General features: G+C 42.1%; 1 protein-coding gene across 6 annotated transcripts in view; it reads left to right on the top strand.

Moving 5' to 3' along the window:
* The window catches only part of DPF3 (double PHD fingers 3), a 257,146-nt gene that overhangs the window by 218,534 nt on the left and 17,325 nt on the right, over window positions 1–21,287 (top strand). For 4 of the 6 annotated variants that reach the window (XM_041758213.1, XM_041758216.1, XM_041758215.1 and 1 more), the window contains one exon: window positions 17,667–17,779. In XM_041758213.1, the coding sequence (XP_041614147.1) occupies window positions 17,667–17,779 (113 nt within the window). Of the gene's footprint in view, window positions 1–17,666; window positions 17,782–21,287 lie in introns of those variants that run through there. The other 2 variants (XR_005988341.1, XR_005988340.1) reach the window with 2 other exon arrangements.

The raw sequence follows: 21,287 nt of genomic DNA on the forward strand, positions 1-21,287 counted from the left end.
ACACTCAGTGAGTAAGGACCAGCCTGGCTCTGATGAGCTGTCCCCTTCTGATTTGGGCTTAGGTATTTTCCTCTTAAAATGGCTAAATAGACACTAAAATAGAAAATGGTGGAAAGCAATGCTCGTTCTGGGGCTAATTCATTCATCATTGAAAGAGTGCAATTTAATTAGGCTGCAAAGATATTCAATGATTTGGAACAACACAATGGAAATGCCGCCTTAACTCTTTCTTACCCCGTCAGCTCAGTCCCACTAACACTGGGGTGGGCGCTTGGGTTTGTTCTTATTGACACAAAGGAAATACTCTGAATGCTTTGTTGTCTAAAGGACCTTATCTTGGGGAGAGAGCATATGTTGCCTGTTGGAGGCCCCAGAGAGGAAGCGAGGGCCTCCTGTTTATGCACAGGACTCAGGGGTCTCTGGCACACAAAACTGCTATCAGGAATATATAGCTTATGTCTGGACACTGGCCAATATGAATTGATGTCTTTTGCATCCAACAATCACAGGACCGTCTGAAACACTTAAGAGTATGTCCACAGTAGGCTACGAGGTTGAGAGAAATGCAGAATTTCTGGGAATGAGAATAGAGGCTGTTGGTTGGTGCCAAAACAAAGCAGAAGAGTGGTAAAACCTTGCCTTTTTTTTTTTTAAGTGTTTCCCAGTTTCACAAAGCAGTAGCACACACCCCATTGCTGTGATCCTCACAATAGAAGGATGAGGTAGGCAGGAAATGTTCTGGAGTCCCATTTGACCAAGGTGGACTCAGGATCAGAGTAGCTGGTAGACTTGCCTGTGGTCCCATATACCAGCATCGTGGTGCAGTTTGCTGATATGTAGGAACCCTGAGGAGAGCCTAGGAGGCAGGGAGTCCCAAGGACCCAAGTGTGGCCCAAGGACCCCTGCCCCTGTCAGGATCTGCATCTCCCCTGGTGCTTCTTATGGGCTCTAAAGTTGGAAAGCCACAGGATCACCAGAATGGCATTGCTTTGGTATGGGGAAATGGGAAGACCAACGACTGATATTTTCTTTCTGAGGTCCTTGTGCTACATAGGAAAAGGAGAACTGCCCCCTCAAGGCAAGGAGAGTGAGAGAGGTGCGACTGCTTGGAAGGGGTTGGGAGGTTAGGTACAGCACACGGCAGTTGATAGGAACTGGATCAAGGGAGCCTGATTTGACCAGCCCACATGGGGCCTCGGCCGCAAAGCAACATTACACTTGCCATAAGTGTTCCAGCCTTGGAGCTCTGCCTCTGACCGTGGCTGGGAGGGCCTTCTACATCCTCCCTGATGTCACTCAAAAGTGGCATAGTGTGAGTGCTGAGAGTATGCGCTGGCTGTGGTCCAGCAGTCCCCCAGCCTCCTGGCACTTCAGTTTCCTTGTCTGCATTGGTCTTTATGGAAGTGGGGCTGGCCTTGAAGGATGAATAGAAGTTCCAAGGGTAGGCAAAAGGTGGAAGTGGTATTTCATTGATTCTTTTATTTGAATATGAATTGACAGTTTCTCTCATTCGATGAGAGTTGTGTTGGTGGAGAGCTGGGGAGGGAAGTCAGATTAGAGAGAATGAAGACTCAGTGGGTATCCCAGAAAGAGGAGTAGATTTCGGGCAGTGCATCTCAAAATTCACTGTGCACACGAGTCACCTGGGGATCTTGTTATAATACAGATTTAGGTTCATAGGTCAAGAGTGGGCGTTTCTAACAAGCTCCCAGGTGATGCTCGGGCTGCTGGTTCATGGACCACACTTTATGTAGCTCGAGTACATCTGCTTGACAGGTTTGGCTATGTATGAATGGGAGCTGAGGGATAGGACAGAGAGACCTTTGTGTGCAAAAGTGTGAAGTGCAAAATGAGTGGGTTTTAGGGGGGGTGGGGTGGGGTGGGGAGTGAGAGGAATTTGGCAGGTGCTTTTCCGTGTGGCTGTAGTGGTAGTTGGGTCAGTGGTCATGAAAGAAGATGAATCTAAAAAAGGCAGTTGTGACCAGACAGCAAAGAGGCTTGTAATGCTAAGGAGCTTACTTCTGACCGCGGGCAATGAGAGACAGAGGAATTACTTAACGAGAGGTGGGTTGATACCTCATAACTGCTGGAGTAGTTTTTAAAAATATTAACTACTATTTTAAAAAAATCTCTTTAGAAAGAGTCCTTAAGATCATTTTCTATGAAAACAGAAGTATGTGACTGTGGGAATACCATCTGTTAGTCCAACCACAAAACTGTTGGGTGAGTGATCCTAGTTATTTGGATAGGGTCTTTGACTCACAGAAAGGGAAACAGGAGTTAAATATTTGGTGAACTGCTTAAGGTTTGAATCCTTAATTCTCACAGGAGGCTTTTAACCTATTAAGCTTATCAGCTTCCAGCTCATAGGTAGCAACTCTTTTATTTTTTAAAAAAGATTTTATTTATTTATTCATGAGAGAAACACACACACACACACACAGAGAGAGAGAGAGAGAGAGAGAGAGGCAGATATATAGGCAGAGGGAGAAACAGGCTCCCCGTGGGGAGCCCAATGTGGGACTTGATCCCACAACCCCGGGATCACACCCAGAGCCCAAGGCAGATGCTCAACCACTGAGCCACCCAGGCGTCCCACAACTCTTTTTTGTTGTTGTTGTGTTTTGTTTTGTTGTTTTAATATGAAAACTCAGACTGGTAATGGTTTCTTGGCATGCTGGGTTAAGAAGGATCCAAAGATCTCAACCAGGAGGACTGGAAGAGAATGTTGAACTGATTAGTGATGTCTACCATGAGTATGAGATAGAAAAGTGGTGTATGTGCCACATATTTAGCTCTCTCTGAAGGAGCTTTAGGTTTCTGGTGATATATTCCTGATTCTCTCACACCTGTCCTTCAGGTGATCCAGGGCCATTTCAGAGATACTCATTTCACTTCCCTGGCTATGGAATGGAGCCGACTGCCACTTACCCAGAAAGGCTTTGTGAATCTTCAAACAGTTGTGAGGCTCTTGTCTACATTCAAAAACTACCAGGAAAAGCTTTCCTTCTGCGGTACGCCAACATCGATGGGTATTATTGTACTGAATAAACTACTTGTCTTAGAGCATCATTTCTATTAAATCTGAAGACAGATGCTGGTAACTGGAAATAGCCATTGATTTGCTTTCTCTTGTACTATCTCGACTCCCTAATTTATCCGGAGGAAAAAATAAAGCCCATGTAAAATCAACTCCTCCAGCTTTCTAAGTAAACAGCAAGATCAATCTTATTCATGCATTTGTTGGATAAATGTTTGTTTGATTATAAGGAAAGGCAGATTAATCTTGAATGAGAATTTGGCTGGTGGAAAATGATCTATGAGCTGGACCGAGCGACCAAAGATGCAGGACGAGTGCAGAGCTGGTGGGGCCTTTGTGCTGGAGGTTGGAAGCAAATGTAGAGTTAATACAAGGCCAGACTGTGCTGGGTTTTGACATAATCCCATGGAGCCCCAGGATATTTCTCCTTTGAGTAGTTGGTTGGTTCAGTGTGATTTTTGCTTCCTTCTTCCTGAGAGTGTTGAAGGACATCAGGGACCTCAGGGGCTTCAGGGGAGATTGGCTGTCATCATCACCATCCTCACTTTCCATTCTTCTGCCATCTCGAGTTGGAAAGTGAACTAGTGACTCAGGGAAATTGAGTGGTGAAGAAGGGAGGGGATTGGGAGGAGTTGTGAGCTCTGTTGGGGCTTCACGGTGGAGGTAAGGGGTTATAGGTGTCATGACTGTCTGGCGAATGCAAGATGGGGGGCCTTTTCTGTCTGCTCTTTTGTTCCTCTCCTAAATAAAGTGAATAAGGAACACTCCTGTCCTTTCTTGACAGTGTAATGGAGGTGTCTGGGCCTCTTGTGAAATTGGCTCTGGTTGCCAGATGTCTTTTTGTGCTTCTCTCAGAGGCTTCACTGGGAGAGCTGGTGATGGGCAGTCTGCTCAGGGTAGCTCTAGGGAGGACTTGGACAACCGGCTCCAGGCAGGAATAACTGGCCAGCAGGATTGAGTGGTATGGTGAGGTGGGGAGAGGGGAATGAGTCCTTCCCTCCCTAGCCGCTAGCGGAGGAGCTATAGCTTGTGGGGTCAGGGACCTCTGTTGAGGATCTTAGGAGCCAAAGCCCAGTAATGCCTGAGAGCTGCTGGCCTACTTCTGGCAGCCTGCAGGGCCCCTTTGTATGGGCTGGACTGGCTTACTCCTGGGCCATTCTTCCCCAGAGATTCCTGAGATTTGTCACTGTGAGATGATGAGGATTTGACAACCTGCCTCATGAGAGGAAGCCCAGCTTTCTGAGAGATTTTGCTCAAGGTACGGAACATTGAGGCCCCAAAAGGCCTTAGGAGAGAGCTAGTCCACATTAGGGTGGTACAAACTGAGGAAGCTGAGGCACAGAGAAATTCAGTGACCGACATGATTGTGCCTTAGCAAACTTCTTATGAGTAAAAGGGGAAAATGCTGTTACATTTAATAGCTCATAGTTGGGCATGGAGTTGGGCAGCTGCATTTGGGTTCAGCTATCTTGGAACACCATGTAGTGAGAGCCTGTGGGGTGAAGTAAAGAGTTCAGAGGGCTGGAGTGTGAAGACATGGATGCTAGCCCTGTTTCCACTGCTTGCTGGCTGCCTGAGCCATTCTGGGCCGTAGTTTGCTCACTTGTAAGTCAGAAATATTTACTTTTGTTCTGTGTATTTCATGGGATTATTGTCCCCACAACAATGAAATCAATAATTTCATCAAATGAAACCATGACTAGAAAGGTGCTTACTTGAAAATATTAGGAGCAATTATCATTTGGTTATGCTAGCATTGCTTTTTTTTAGGCCAAAATACTGGCTGTAGGTTGTTGCTATGCTCAAATCAGTTTGTTGAACTTCCAGGAAGTTCCTGAATTTTTAATATGGGGGACTTGTTCCAGGGAACCTGAGCAGAAAGGTTGTCGGAGGTGAGAGGTAGACTCGGGCAGGTGGAAGGAGGGTAGGGGGAGGGTAAGACAAGGGAGTGGAGACAAAATCAGAGGCCAGAGGCAGCAGCTCATGGTGGAGAAGTGCCCTCTGCCCCACACTGTGCCAAAGGTTGGGTCCAGGAACCTGTGGATGTGTTCCCATTGTGTGGTGAGGTTTCAAACCTACTCACTTCTTGTTTCAGTCATTCTCACATCATCCTTTAAATTGTCTTAGTTCTGGGCAGCCCGGGTAGGTCAGTGGTTGAGCACCTGCCTTCCGCCCAGGGCATGATCCTGGGGTCCCAGGATCAAGTCCCCCATCGGGCTCCCTGCATGGAGCCTGCTCTTCCCTCTGCCTGTGTCACTGCCTCTCTCTCTCTCTCTGTCTCTGTCTCTCAAGAATAAATAAATAAAATCTTTTAAAAATTACCTTAGTTTCCACTCTTAGCTTTTTAAAAGATTTATTTAGAAAATAATAACCCTCCAAGGAAGAGAGGAAATGAGATAAAATTCCAAACCCCACTTTTGCCTTCATTATTCAACCCCGCACTGGACCTCACTGTGGCAGGGATCCTGCCTATGTAGTCTCATCAAATGTCTGGCTTTTCTAGAACCTTCCCAACAGACCCCTTGCTGTTCCTCCTTTGCCAGTGTATTAGTTATCTATTGCTGTGTAAAAAATTACTCCCAAACTCAGCAGCTTAGTGCAACAAACATATCTCATAGTTTCTGAGGGTCAGGAATCTGGGAGTGGCTTAGCTGGGTGGTTTTGGCATGTGTTCTTTCATAATGTGGTAGTCAAGATGTTGGATGGGGCTGCGGTATTTCCATGGCTTGGCTGAGGCTGAAGGAGTCACTTCTAGGCTTGCTCACGTGTTGTTGATAGACCTCCATTCATCTCCATTCATCTCAGGCTATTAGACTGAGGGTCTCAGTTCTCTGCTGGTGGTTGGTCAGAGGCCACTCTCAGTTCCTTGCCATGTGGGCCTTTCCATTGGGCACTTCGTAATGCAGCCCCTGACTTTCTCCAGAGTGAGGGGAAGGAGGGAGGCAGGAAGGTTTGGGGACAGACAGGGAGGGTGAGATCAAAAAAGAAACCTGAGTTGCCTTTTTATAACTCTAAAGTTGCATAATGTTACTTCCTTTTTTATTGTTATTTGTTAAAACAAGTCATTAAGTCCAGTCCACATTCAATGGTTGGGGAATAGCTTCCACCTCTTGAAAAGAGGAGGATCAAAGAATTTTGGGCATTTTAAAAAAGCACCACAGTCACCACCATTGCCGACTAGTGATTGTTTCCATCCTCCCCTCTCCTTACCATTCAGTCTGACTCACAATGCTGTTCTCCTGCCTGTGCCACCAACTTCCCTCCTGGATCTGGGCATTCCTGGATAATATGAAGGTCCACTTGACCAGACTCTGGGCTGGGAGAGAAGTCTCCACCAGGACCTGCCCTAGTCTTGGAGGCAGGGTTCTGAAACCAAGGACTGAGGAGCTTCAATCCAAAGTCACAGAGGAAAGAACTGGCTTCCAGAGACCTGATATGTCTCCTGGGACAAAGATGGAAACTGATCCTGGTAGGACCTAGCTTTGGCCATGGAGCCTCCATCAAAAAATGACCCCAGCTATCAACAAATGGAATCAGATAAAGACAATATTCCTGAGACTATTTCATACTACATTTACAAGCTTGAGAGAGAAAGGCACAGCCTGTGGAAGGAGAAGCATGTTGTGAGAGAATCTTCTTGTGAATTCTTCCTTCTATAACACTGAATCCATCCAATCATCCAGAGAGGCACAAGGGTGCACTATTCCAGGAAACCACTTTATCCGGTTCCAATGACCAGTGAGTGACTTCCTCAGGGTAACTAACATGTTCTCTTCAGTTCCTTATTACTTCATCTCTTACTTGATGGTGTGGCTCTCCTTACTTTTCCTTGGATGCCATGAAGGCCTCTCCCGAGGCCCTCCTGGCCCTTTTGTGGCCACATTGCCTCTTGTTCTATTCTTGACGCCCTGTGATGCCTTCAATTCCAGTGGTTGGTTCCCTACCCATCCTCCCAAGATCTTTTTTACTTTTCCCTCTGTGGTCTCTCCCTAAGTATTTCACCAAGTTCTAAGGCTCCATCTACCACCCATACCTGTTGATTTCTAAATTGACATCTTGTCCTCTCTCCTGAACATAGACCTGTATTTTCTCATGGACACCTGGACATCTTAATCAAATGTCTCATCTATACAACAAATGCCATGTGCCAAAACTAAATCTATATTACTCTCTGCAAGCCCACCATCCCCATCTTAGCTAACGGTGTGGCCCACCCCCTCTGTGGCCCAATCTGGGAATCTTGGTGTCATCTTTGACTCCCCCCTCTCACTCATGCTTGTGTCCAGGCAGGCATCATGTCCTGTTGACCGTTTCTACCTCCAAATGTTTCCCACATTTATCCCCACAGTTATAAGACTGGTTCTGGACTAGTGTCCCTACTCTGGAACCTAAGCTCCACATTAGTAGGAGCCTCTGTCTGTGTAACTCATTGCTTAGAACTTCCCACAGTGCCTGGCATATTATAAGCACCCAATAAAAATTTGTAGAATTAATGAATATTATGACTGTTCATTCTGCCCTAGTCATCTTCACTACATCTACCCTCTGCCTTACCACTAGTCATCTCTCCAAAGCATATGTACAAGCAAATCATATCCTTGCTCAAAAATCTCTGAGGATTCTTAGTGCCTACAGAGTCATTTTCAGATCTTCATGCCTGTATAAGGGACCTTTGACAGTCTTTCTCCTTACCTTTTTAGCATCATCTTTTGCCACTTGCCTTTTTTCCTACTCTCCTTGAGCTGCTCTGTTTTGTTTAAATGGACCTTAAATTTCCTAATATTTCTTCTCCCTGTCATGCTCTTTTTTCTCTCTCTTTTTTCCACTTATAAAACTCCTCTTCATCCTCCAAAACCCAGATCAAATATTACCTCCTCTTCGTGGCTTTCCTCAAGCCCACTAATTTTTATTGCTTTTCCATATGTAAGCACTTTATTTGTTCCCCTATTATAATATTTAATATATTGTATTATAGTCATTTTTAAGGAGAATATGACCTATAATAGTTATTTGTTGCTGTATAACAAATTACCCCAAAACCTAACAGCTTAAAAAGATAAAAAAAATATTATCTCATTGTTTCTGTGGGCAGGAATCTAGGTGATTTAGTTGAGTGCCTCTGGATCAAGGTCTTCCATGAAGTGAGTCAACTTGTCATGTAGGGCCGTGGTCTCATCTGAAGGCTCGACGGGCAAGGACCATCACACTCACATGGTTGTGGCAGGATCCATTTCCTCCCAGGCTGTTGGACTCAGTCCTCCTTTAATTTGTCACCATATGGACCTCTCCATAGAGCATCTCACAACACAGCAGATGGCTTCTCTTAGAGCAGTTTGTGAGAAAACATAAGAGAGGGTTCCAAAGATGCAAGCCACAGTCTTTTTATTACTCAGTATTAGGAGGGACATCCCATCACTTTTCAGATTCTATTTGATAGAGCTGAGTTAGTAAGTCCAGCCCACACTCAAGGGGAGAGAATTAGATGAGGTTATAAATACCAAGAGAGGGGGAGTTTTGGTGGTGATCTTACAGGCTGCCTATTACACTTCCTAAACTTGAGCTTCTCGAGGCAGGGCCTATGTCTCATTTTTCTTTGAAACTTCATCACTTAGTATAGCTCCTAGCAATTAGTCAGGTACTCAGTGAATTTGGTCAAATTAGATGGGGTTATTTTTCTGTAAGAACCTGACCAAAATCAAGTAAACTGCAGCCATAAGAACCCTCAAAAATAGACTAAAAATGATTTAAAAAATAAAATGTAAACAAACTGTCTACGTGTCACAGGCATACTGTCAATCCTCTGCTTCTAGGTGCTTCTATGATTGTTTTCCAGGTTCACATAGAAAAAGACAAAAAAGCAAGAACGTATCTTTTTTCTTTTGGCTTCATTCAATTCTGAAATATTTTTGAAAGAAAAAATTAGAATAGCATCTCAAAGGTCCTCAGACAACACAAGAACTTAGATCACTCATGAATCCATCTTTCAATTCATGGAAGGTTGGCAGCTGGAGGATACAGGTAATCACGTGTTGATGAATCACTGCTCTTTTTCACCAGCTACCCATAAGTTAGACCACAAAACTCTCAAGAAGGAGATTACAGGGTCTCCAATCTGAGCAACAGTTTCTTCTTCAGGCTCACTTTTCCAAGGAAAATCCAGAGCCTTTAGCTAAGGCCCATGGCTGGATGCTCTTGATGTCTAGAGCAGCCTGAAATGCATAGCCAGTGTCCGGGATTCATATATGATTTTGAGGTTTGGCTCTGGACAGTGATTCAGTCTGTCTTCCACATACTTGTGTAGCAAGCATCATTGGCAGATGGTTGCCTACAATCTACAGTTTCAACTAAAGATTTGAAAGGCGAGTCAACCCTGGTTGCTTCATTCCAATAGTTACCCTTCCCCCTCCTTCTAAAAGGTTCCTTTTAATTTTTTGCTCTGGGTCTCTCCCTGAATATCTCACTAAGTGCTAAGGCTCCATCTACCAACCACACTTAATGATTTCTAAATCTATATCTCTAGCCTGTCCTGTCTCCTGAATATATATGGGTGACCCTCTTCCTCAACCGCCTACCAGGCAATACCTGCTCACTGTCACATGACCAGCTCAACCCATATGTAATATTCTTGGATGAAAACTTTCCCAAGGCCTCTGTGTACAGGTTCATTGACAACACATCTGAATAGGCCAAACTTATCTCATGGGGGTAGGTGGTGGGGTTGATGAGAAGTGCTTTAGGTTTCTAGATTTCTTTTGCTTTCTTTCATGGTATTGGACTAGTACTGGGCTAGTCCAGTGGAAAAGTTAACATGAATTCTAGCAGTACTAACTGTGTATTTTGATTTCCTTCTTAGTTTTTATTTTTTATTTTTATTTTTTTTTACTTTGAGTTTTAGCTGGCAAACTTTAAGGCTCGTTTATCCCACCAACCAGATGGGCAATTTGGGATTAATGGTATCTCTATAAATACTGCTTATGAGTGGTATAGGCAGAGCCACAGCTTCATGGATGGCAGATTTTTATCTTTTCATTTAATATATCAGAAAACTAATGCTCAGTGAGGCAAAATGACTTGTCTAAGGGACTCAGATGCTGCAATACGTCTCAGATTGTGGTACTTACTCCATAAGGGCACGATTTGGTTTTTCTCATGGCAGTATCCCCAATGCCTAGAAAAGTGCCTACTGCATTTGTCTATTCAACAAATACTTTTTAAAAAAAGATTTTATTTATTATTTGAGAGAGCGAGAGTGAGAGAGAAAGCACAAATGGAGGGAGAGAGAGAAGCAGACTCCTCACTGAACAGGAGCCCTAAATGGGGTTTGATCCCAGAACCCTGGGATCATGACCTGAGCTGAAGGCAGATGCTTAACCGACTGAGTCACCCAGGCACCTCTATTCAATAAATACTATTGAGGGAATGAGTAAATGGATAAGTTATCCTTGGCCTTCAGCTGCAGTGACTAATTAGGGATGCTGGGGTCATTATTGTGGCTCTTGACATTTTTATAGTGCTGTGCCTTGGCCTTAACCTGGGCCAGTCAGGTAAGTTATATAAATCCAGGTCAAGTCTGCCTTGATTGATTATTTCACTTTAAGAGGATAAACCATGTGCCTTCAGTTTTATAAATGAGACTCTATCTTGGACCATTCTTGACCATGAAAACTTTGAGGGTGGGGGGAATTTCTAGGGTCCTTTGAGAATGGTGCCACAAGTCCTTAGCTGTTTAGCCCATTAAATGCATCCCTAGTGCTTTTACACAAATGTGCTTTCTATAGTTATTGATAATAATGACCTGTGCAATAATCTCTGGTTTGCCTTCCACACGGTACTTGGGTGCCCTAGAATTTGGCAGCTTTGAGGGAGGATGAGTTGGATTTGCTGCACAGTGAAGTGTTTGCCCAAGCCAAAGGCAGCTAGGGCTCACACCATCATTTATTTTTAATGCATTTTTGTTTGTTTCGTCTTTACCCTTTCTTCTCTCTTTCTCTTCTTTGTCCTCTTTGAAGTACATTAAAATGATAAGGAAAAAAGAGAGCCACACAGGTGCCTCTGGAATGCTATTGTATCATCGATTTGCGGATGTCTTAGGCGTTAGAAAGTAATGCTGGGGCAGATGAGAGTTGAATCTGCAAAACATTGCAGAAGGTTTACAACACAGGGCTTGGAAAATAATCTATGTGAAGAAGCAGTACCTGGTTAACATACTTATCATAATATATGTATGCAGAGGTTGAGTTCTTGATTGCTCAGAATTGGTTCACCCCTTTACAGTTGAAGTATAATGACTCAGAGCCTCATTCCTTCCACCTGACAACCTGGATCTCAAAGTGGAGGAGGATGGAAAGAAGGAGAGAGGGAGACAGAGAGAGGAGTGATGGAGAGAGAATAAATGAGAATGAATGAATCTGATTGAATGAGAGGCTTCCCAAAGTGAGCTACTACTATTTTTTTCTTCTTAAATTACTCTTTAGCATGTATGATTCCGATTTGACTGCACTTTGCATAATTCTTCAGCTAAAGCTTCTTATATATTTTTGTGATATGTAAATATTACAAATTTTATGTGTGTATGAATATAGAGAACTGTTAGAAATTTGAAGCAAATTATTTTTTAATGAATGCCCATGGAGACTTGTTTTTGGTGCTATTTCAGACTGGAATTGATCCTACGTATTTTATATAATGTAATTTCTATAAACTAAGCATCAGACCAAGGAGCACAATTTGAGGTTTACACTTACTTGTCTGGAAATCATGGATATTTAGGTTTTTCTTTCCTGAGAAATTAGTTTTTAAGAGATCAACATTGATAAACAAGGTAATAAAACATAATTAGGTGTTTATAATTTCACAATGAATAAATAATAGACTATGCTAGTTCCACAGTTATTTGTATCTGTTTTATTTATATTTTCAGCACATACCTAGCAAGATAATGTTGTGGGTTTTTTTTCCTGGAGCTGTAATTTAATCAGCAATGTGGCTTAGCCTAGTCCAAATTAAATATTGGTGATGATGAAATAAAAAACTCTTTTAATAAGGCCCATAATGTAAGAGACGCGTGTCACAGCAGCGTGTCCAGTTTTGCCCAGGGTTTGTTGACAATGAACCGTGTTTGTCTCACTGTGCTGAATATCTATAGAGTGACGTTGACTGGTTAATGACTTCTGTTAGCTTCTAAGTCACAATCGTAATGTGAGCTTAATCAACAAGGTCTATTTAGATATTCTTGTCTCTGAAAGGTTGGAAATATCCATGTGTGCAGGCAGTTGTACATGAGCATGTGTAGGAATAGGCAGCTCTGAATATGAAACTGGTTTTTGCCTAGATATTTATCTGTGTGCCTTCTCACTCAAATATCATGAAATCCTGTTTCTTGTCCCTGGAACTTCTTCATATCTAGTCTAGGGGTTTTGAAAAGACATGAGAGGTGTTCTTTGAGTGGTGAGGGAGCGGTCATGGCTTTCTGTTGCCAGCCTTCTTCTCTCTTTCACTGAGCCCAGCAGACTGTAGTGTCATTCACCCCAGCCTCATGGATGGGCTTCTTTCTGAGAAGCTTCTTACACCCCGCTGGTTTCTTCTTTCTTCCCACCTTCTGAAATAGCACCCTGAAGCCAAATTCCTATTGTCTGAAAGCCCTGTTCAGAAGCTAGGTTTCCCGCAGATGGTGGCCATGTGTTAAATTTTTTTCTAACGTTTACAGAGGATTGAGGTCAATTTTGGAAGGGGTTGGCATTGGATTAGGAATGTGTCTTCACACCATGTCACTATAGGACCAACTAAACAAGCAGGCAGGAGATTTACTGAACCCTCCTGATTGAACGAATTTGGCGGAACACTCAGGAAGGACTTGGTTTCTAATGATCTGGCTGGGATGAATCATGCACACTGCACCACTTTCTAAATTCATTTTGGTAATTGGAATCTTATAAATGTCCTGTTGAATCATCTCACCCAGGGGGACCTGGGAAGGGTTGTTTCCCCTTCACTCCGCTGGGCTACTTAAATAGCAATACAGATATTCCTTGCTTTAAGAAAACTGAAGATATGGAACATGTACATTTCCAAGCAAATGCATTAGAGACTGATAGTTAACTTTACAAAAGAGTTAAGATAGGAATCTTTAAGTAGTGAGTGACTATAAGCAAATTGTTTTGCCGCAGTGTCTCTTCTCTCTCTCTCTTTTTTCTACTCTTGAATTGGGAAGACTATGTCTACTGTCTTACTTCCAAGGATTTTAGGAAGTAGTTTTGGGTAAAAATAAGGAGTTCTAGCAGTCAAACTTAGAAATGGGCTACTATCACTTTCCTTAGAAACTTTTCCCTTTGTCCAACGGTGTGCATTATTTCAGTAATCTCCATGGTAGATAAGGATTTGTATTCTTATGGTTTTATCTGGCAAATGACTTTCTCCAGTTATTGGAGATGGGCGATAGGCAGCCAACCTGTATGGCAACACAGAGGATTTAGTTCTGAACATAATTTTTGCACCTACTAATGGCTGCTGGGGTGACTTAACCTCTTGTGCCTCATCCTCTCCAGCTGAGAAGTTGCATCCCCTACTTCCCTCTTGACCTTCAGTGATTCCTGAGTTCTGTGCTGCAGGAATTCTAGCCAGCAATGAGGCTAATCTTATTTCTGCATTTTATCGTGGGTGTTGGTAGTTGGAAGGAGGCTGTGTGAACTTAATTCCCTTCCTTTGGGTTTGAAGGTCTTTCCTGGAGGCTGATGACTTTCTCAAGACAGGAATGCAGAAAAAGCCCATGGGATTTTTTTCAGAAACTTCCAACAGGAGTTTCCAAAACCCACTTGCTACTGTTCACTGGTCCAAAGCTATCCCAGAAAATGTCTTCAGAGCATGGCACAGTGTTCTAAGAGAACTCAAACATAGAATTAGCTCTTAATAAATATTTGTGGAATGTTGTTGGCACAAAGCACATGTACCAGTCTCCATGCCTACCCACAGAGGCAGCTCCATATGCACATTTGACTACTGAATTCCATGTCATGCTCTGGAATGTGCTGACCTTCCTTCCTAGGGAAGATGACACTAGTGGAGTGTTATTATTAGTAGGGCAGCTTTTGCTCCGATCTGTCAACACTCTCTCACTCTGGGTCTTTATTAAGCAATGCCAAACTCAAGAACCTATGGCAGTCAACACAACTGACCACCCTCTCCTTGAAGTCTCTTCTTTTGGCTGCTCTGACCCCAAGCTCGCACTTTGTGTCTACCTCGCTGGCCATCCTTCCCAGTTTCTGCTGTTGGTTCTCTTTTCATCGTTAAGTAGTTGAGTCTAGGACTCCTCTAAAACAGTCCTAGACCTTTTCCTCTCTCTTCTCTTATTTCCTCATCCTTTCTCTTCTCTTTTCCCTTTTCTTAGATAACTTCATTAGCTCTCATGGTTTCGACGACCACCTATTTACCAATGGCTCCTAAATTTATATGTCAAATCCATAGTTCTCTTTCGAGTTATAAACCCATATGGTTGACTCTCTACTTGACATTTCCACCAGCAGTCTCCCAAACTTTCCAACTTCAACCACCATGCCCCAAACAGTGATCTCCCTTCCCCCCACATATCTGGTTCCTCTATGCTTCCTATCCTCGTTCTCATCTGAGTAAGTTTCCCTGTAACACACCCAGTTTCTTAGGTCAGAAAATTGAGACAGTGTCTCATTAGCCCCACACTGTCAACCTTTAAACAGTGGTCAAGTCCTATCAATTATTTCTCTACCATTCTGAAATTTCCACCTTGGCTTAATGATCCTTGTCTGTCTCCCAGTAGTGGCATCAGCCTTCTAACTGGCTTCCTGGCAGCAATTCTTGCACTTCTCCTTTCCCCTGTCCCCTATAAATTCTTTTCTTAGACAGCAGCTTCTTCCTTCCTTCCGACCTTCCTTTTTGATGATTTAAATCTTTATTTGTGCTTTCCTTATTTAAAAATATCTTTTCAACTTTCTATTTTGAAATGATAGTAGCTTCATAGAAAGTAACAAAAATACATTATAGAGAGGTCCCATGTGCCCTTCACTCAGTTTCCCCCAATGGTAACATCTTACATAACTATAGTACACTCTCAAAACCAGGCAATGACATCAATACAAGTATCCATATTTTACCAGTTTCACATACAATACATGTGCATGGGTGCTTATGTGTGCATACATATGGCTCTCTGCAATCTGAGCACATATGTAACCACCACCACCATCAAGGTACATACTGCTTCATCACCCCAAAGATCTCTTATGCTAAAGAAAGCTCCTTTAAAGCATAATGTGATCCAGTCACTGCCTTGCTTAAAACCCTTTAATGATTTTAAAGCCCCAGATAATTAAATAAGTGTTATAGGTCTCTGTGTAATCTGACTCCAGCTACCTCTCCAGCTACCTCTTCAGCTGCCTCCCAGCCCCCCCCCGCCCCCGCCAGCCCACCTAAGTCCTCTTTATCTTCCAGGTATCAGCTTTAAAGATCTTTCTCACAAGGTTTTCCCTGACATCTCTGACTAGGTGAGCTTCTCCTGTGGTTTGTTTTCATTATGATTTTCCTTCATGGAACCTATGACATGATTGTAAGTATGATTGTAAGTAAATAGATACTCATGTAGCTTATTAATTTGAGTTCTCTCTGGCTGGATTGGAAGGGCTTGGGTGACTTGCTCACCACTATATCTTTATTGTCTACAGCAATGACTGGGCTAGCAGGTGCTCAGCGAATCTTAAGTTCATGAGCAATTATCACAAGCCAGCTGATTGTGGCTGGGATGTAGCCTGAGGCCATATAACTGGACAAAGTAGACTTGCATATATGGGTGTCTGTTCCATGAACTCATCTTCAACCTTGCCAAGGGTGGCCTGTCTGAGAACCTGGGCATGATGGCCCACACCACTCAGAATCTCAAGCTGGTGTTTTCTCTCTTCCTCCTATTCCAGTATTGTCTGAGAGATTGGAATAGAGAACAACCCTGGCCAGTGTCTTCTTAGGCATATCTTTTATATGCTTTCAAGAATATCAGCTGGATGTTCATCTAAGCTTATTTCTCTTTGGGGTCATTGCCATGGTGTCACTTTGAGAGGGTTATTAGTTCAGAGCTGTGGGAGCTTCTAAGTTGGATGGTACCTGGGGAGTCCTTGAAAGGCTTTTAGATCTGCCCTCTTTCAATGCTTCCATGTGTTCCTTGCTAAGTGTCCCCCACACTCCCCACTGATGAGTCATTTCCATTGCCACTCTTATTCTCTCAGACAAGTCAGTGGGGTTTGCATTTGTGAAGCCTCATATTTGAAGGATCCTTATGTTGACTGAATAGGCGGTATGTTCCCAAATGACCACAATGTAACTGGCTGTCTGAATATTTGGAAGGGAGGAAATGGGGGTCTCCTGCTGTGATGTGGCTTTGCCAAGGGGTAATGGTACCATGTGGGGTCCTGACCATCTGTGGAGGGTACTAGGTTGGTGGGACTAACTTAACTGGTGTCTCCTCTCTTTAGTATCCTTCCTTAAAAACACATTTCCTTATGTTCAAGAAGTAATGCACTGCACTATGTGGTTGGTTTGGCAGAGTAGGGAGCTTTGGAGAAGGGCGAGCCCCCAGCAGTAGGCAAAGCTCTCAGTTCTTTTGTGACAGACTCCATTATGGGCTTTGCCATGGGTGTTCTGGGCAGATTCCTGCAAAACCTGGGAACATCATCCAAGTCTCTCTTCCCTGCCAGATAGGAGGCTGAGGGTCTTCATATTCTGCAGGTCATAGCTGTCCACTCTGTGCTGGCATCTCTCTTTTGGATGGGCTGTGGCTATGAACTGAGTCCAGACCTTCAGACCAATCCTTGGGCTATGGACCACTAGGGCTGTGTGCTCTAAGGTCACAGCTTAGTGTCCCTCCCTATTTGCTGTTGGTTCGGCTACCATGATACTTGGGATGGAGAAGAGTAAGAACCAGTGGGTAGACCTGGTCGCTATGATGCTATGGTGCTGCATTTCTTTGCCCTGCCTGCCAGGCCACTCTCCCTTATAGTTCCTGTTATTGTGCAGGGTGCCGACCTCTGCTAGTCTCCTGGGCATGGGTATGGATTCTTTCCATAGCAGCACAGTGCTTCACAGTGCCCCTGGGCTCTGCCCTGGGAAACTTCATGTACTCCCTCTGACCTCTTTGCCTGTGCCCAGAGGCAATGTGAACAACTGTGCAGGTCAGAAGGCCCAGCTCCAAATAGCTCTGATGTGTTGCTCCTGTCATGGTTGATGCTAGGGCTTGGGAAGAAATGCTGATGACTTTCACAGTGCTGCCTTGTGCAGTGCACTCCACCGTTTCTTTTTCTTCCTCTCCAATCACCACTTTCTGTCCTCATCAACCGGTTACACCTTTAGGGGGACACATGTCTTAGGGCAAGAGGACTTGGATGGCATGTATCCCTGAAAAATGTTAATGCCATCTTTCAATGTTAATGCCTCAAAATGATGTAACTGCAGGTGGTTGTGAGGGGTGTGGGTAGGGCCCTGTTTTTTCCCCAGCCTATGCTACCCTGCCCTCCCTCCAAGTTGGGCATGAATGCATTTTTGGTTAAAGTGGTGTCAAGGGGCTACAGGTCAGATCCCCTGACCCTAATGCTGCCATTTCTGCTTTTTGCAGGTCACCCAACCTGCCTGCAGTTCACTCTGAATATGACGGAGGCTGTCAAGACCTACAAGTGGCAGTGCATAGAATGCAAATCCTGCATCCTTTGTGGAACCTCAGAGAATGACGTGAGTTTGGGACTTCCCTTGCAGGAGGGGGAAATCCAAGGATCTGGGAGTCCTTACAGGAGTGGAAAGGGGAGCAGGACTCTTGTCACTGGGGTCTAGAGGAAAATGTCAGTTAGAACCTCCCCCTTCTCTTTGCCTCCAGGACCTTAGCGATCCTTGCATCACAGTAACCTTGGGTGGTCTTTGTGCCTGCGGAGGGAGGTACAGGAGGTGATGGCCAGAGGCTGCCTCCCTGGCCATTTGCCCTCGAGGGTTCAGTGATCGACAGTGGTGCCCGCTCCTATGGTTGGGATGTACTCAACTGTTTACACCAGGTTCCAGAGTACCTGCTCTCATTTGGTCTAAATGTTAACTGTAATAAATGCAGAATTAAAAAACCCCACACATTCTGTTATGGACAATTTCAAACTTATGTAAAGGTACAGAAAATAATGAAACTGATGTAGCCTATCATCAGCTTCAACTCTGATCAATACATGTCCAATCTTGTTTTATAAATACTTCCACTTCCTCCCACATAATTCCAGTCATAATATCACTTTGCCTGTGCATTTCTCATTTGTTTATCAAAAAAGGACTTACTTTCCAACAAAAATGAGAAAAATATTAACGTAGCTTAAAACATCAGCAATTCCTTAATATAATCAAACATCTGCTTAATATTCTAATTGCCATGTTGTCTTAAATGTTGCTTTGTCTTTAATTGTCTTAAATATTTTTTATTATAGCTTATTTATTTGAATTAGGATCCATATAAGGCCCATACATTGCAACTAGTTGATATGTTTTGGGGAGTGGGGCAGAGAGAGAATCTTAAGCAGCCTCCACACCCAGCACTGAGTCAGCCCAGCTGACACAGGACTCTATCTCCCAATGTGAGATCATGACCTGAGCCAAAATCAAGAGTCAGATGCTTAACTAACTGAGCCATCCAGGCACCCTTATTTTTAAAGTTTCTTTTAATAGTAGGTTCCCCCTCCATTTTGCTCTGTTTTTTTCCCTTTGATTTTTTTGTTGAAGAAATCATTTAGTTTGTTCAATAGAGTTTCCCAGGACTGTGTTTTTACTGACTGCATGCCTGCAGTGGTGTTTGACATTTCCTTCTGTCTCTTATATTTCTTACACATGGGTGTTTAGAACTAGAATCCTGATCAAATTCAGGCTCTTCCTCTCTCTCTGTCTCCAATATAAAAAAAAAAATTATATATGGGCCTTGATTTGATTTTATATATAAACATATATAAAATTATATATGTATGCAATTGTCAAAACTTAACCAGATCTGTGCATTTTATTAAATGTCAATTATCTGTGCATTTTAAATGTCAATTATTCAATATTAAAAAATCTTTTAAAAAATCTTATCTTTGTTTTGAAGATTTATTTATTCATAAGAGACACAGAGAGAAAGGCAGAAACATAGGCAGAGGGAGAAGCAGGCCCCTGTGGGGAGGCTGATGCAGGACTCTATCCCAGGACCCCAGGACCACAACCTGAGCCAAAGGCAGAAGCTCAACCACTGAGTCACTCAGGTGCCCCCAGAATTTATCTTTGAAAATACTCTGTTAAGCTGCCTAGAATGCCTTAGCTCTTTGTTCTTCATCTAGAAAATTATATATAAAAAATATATATAATTATAAAATATATATAAAAATATATAAAAAATATATAAAATTATATATAAAATATATATAATTACAATATATATATAAATATATATAAATATATATAATTATAAAATATATATAAAAATATATATAAATATATATAAAATTATATATATTATATATATCAAGACTACTTCATACATAGTGGTGTATTTTTCTTTATCAGGAAGTATGAACTGCATGGTATATCTCTTTTTCTGTGAAGATATCAGCTATTGAGGATCTTCAATGAGACAACTATTTCACTAGAGGTTGCAAAATATTATTTTGTAATTTCTTTTTTGTTTACTAGCTGGAGTAATTCTGCAAAGAGAAACTTTTCTAACCTTATATTTGGTTACTCTCAGGTTTAGATTCCATAGAAAAGGTTGGATAAATGCTTCTTTCCCTTTATCAGTTTCAAAAAATCACAAGGTAGTTGCAACACCTATTCATGAAAAGAAAAAAACACTCAAGAAGATAGGAATTGTGGGATACTCTTTTTTTTAAAAAAGATTTTATTTATTTATTTGACAGAGAGTGGGAGAGAGCACAAGCAGGGCAAGTGGCAGAGGGAGAGGGAGAAGCAGACTTCCTGATGAGCAGGGAGTCCAACGTGGGGCTCAATCCCAGGACCCCAGATCATGACCTGAGCTGAAGGAAGACACTTAACGAACTGAGCCACCCAGGCACCCTGGGATACTTTCTTAATATGATAAACTTTTTATACCTTAGAACTAAAGCCATAATTTTATTTAATGAGGAAACACTAGAGGCATTTCTACTGAGATCAGGAACCAAGTAAGGATGTCCATTATTCCATTATTATTTACCATTATTCTAATGATATTAGCTAATGTGATTAGAAAAGAGAAATCAATTAGCAGTAGAAGAATAACAAAGTAGCAAAACTTTATTTCACAAACTATAATGGTGTATCTGGAAAACCCTAGAGAATCCATGATAAAGCTAACTCAAACTTTAAAGGTAGCAGGGTATAAAATTATTATACAAAAATTAATAGCCTTCATATGCACAAATGACAACCAAAGGATACAGTAGTAGAGAAATCCCACTTCTAATAGCAACAGAAAAAAATACTTAGAAATAAGCTTAATAATATGTAAAACCTATATGAAGCAAAAAAGATTTTTTTGAAGAAAATTTTAAAACACTTGAAAAAAAACACAGAAGTAGACTTGAACAAATAGAAAGACATTGTGTGATCTTGGATAGAATGACTCAATGTTATACAGATGTCAGTTCTTCTTGAGTTAATTTAGAAATTTAATTCAAACCTAATAAAAACACCAAACAATCAGACGAACTGATACTAAAATTCATATGGAAAAATAAACATGCAGGAATAGTCAAGAAAACACTGAAAACAACAAATTATGGGGGGAGACTACCAGATATTAAAACATATTATAAAGCCTCTAATTAAAACAGAATAGACAAATAGAACAATGGAATAGAAAAGGAACCCATAAATTGACCCAGCTACATATAGACCTTTAGTATTAGGATAAAGGTTGCCTCTAAAATTATATTTTCATGAATGGTGCTAAGATAATAGGGTAACCATTTGGGAAAAGATAAAACTAGGTCCATATCTCATGTAATACATAAGAAGTCTCCAAATGGATTGGGGAATCTAAATATAAAAAATAAAACCATATTAATGTTAGAAGAAAACATGGATAAATTCCTCTTTAAATTTAAGGAAAGATTTTCTGTGACTTAAAATTCAGAAGCAATAAAAGAAAATATTGACAAATTTGGCCACATAAAAATTTGCATAGTAAAAAAACATGATAAAGTAAAAAGACAACTGACAAACTGGGAGAAAATATTTACAG

Source organism: Vulpes lagopus, chromosome 6 (genome assembly GCF_018345385.1).
Source record: "Vulpes lagopus strain Blue_001 chromosome 6, ASM1834538v1, whole genome shotgun sequence".
Classification (NCBI taxonomy): domain Eukaryota; kingdom Metazoa; phylum Chordata; class Mammalia; order Carnivora; family Canidae; genus Vulpes; species Vulpes lagopus.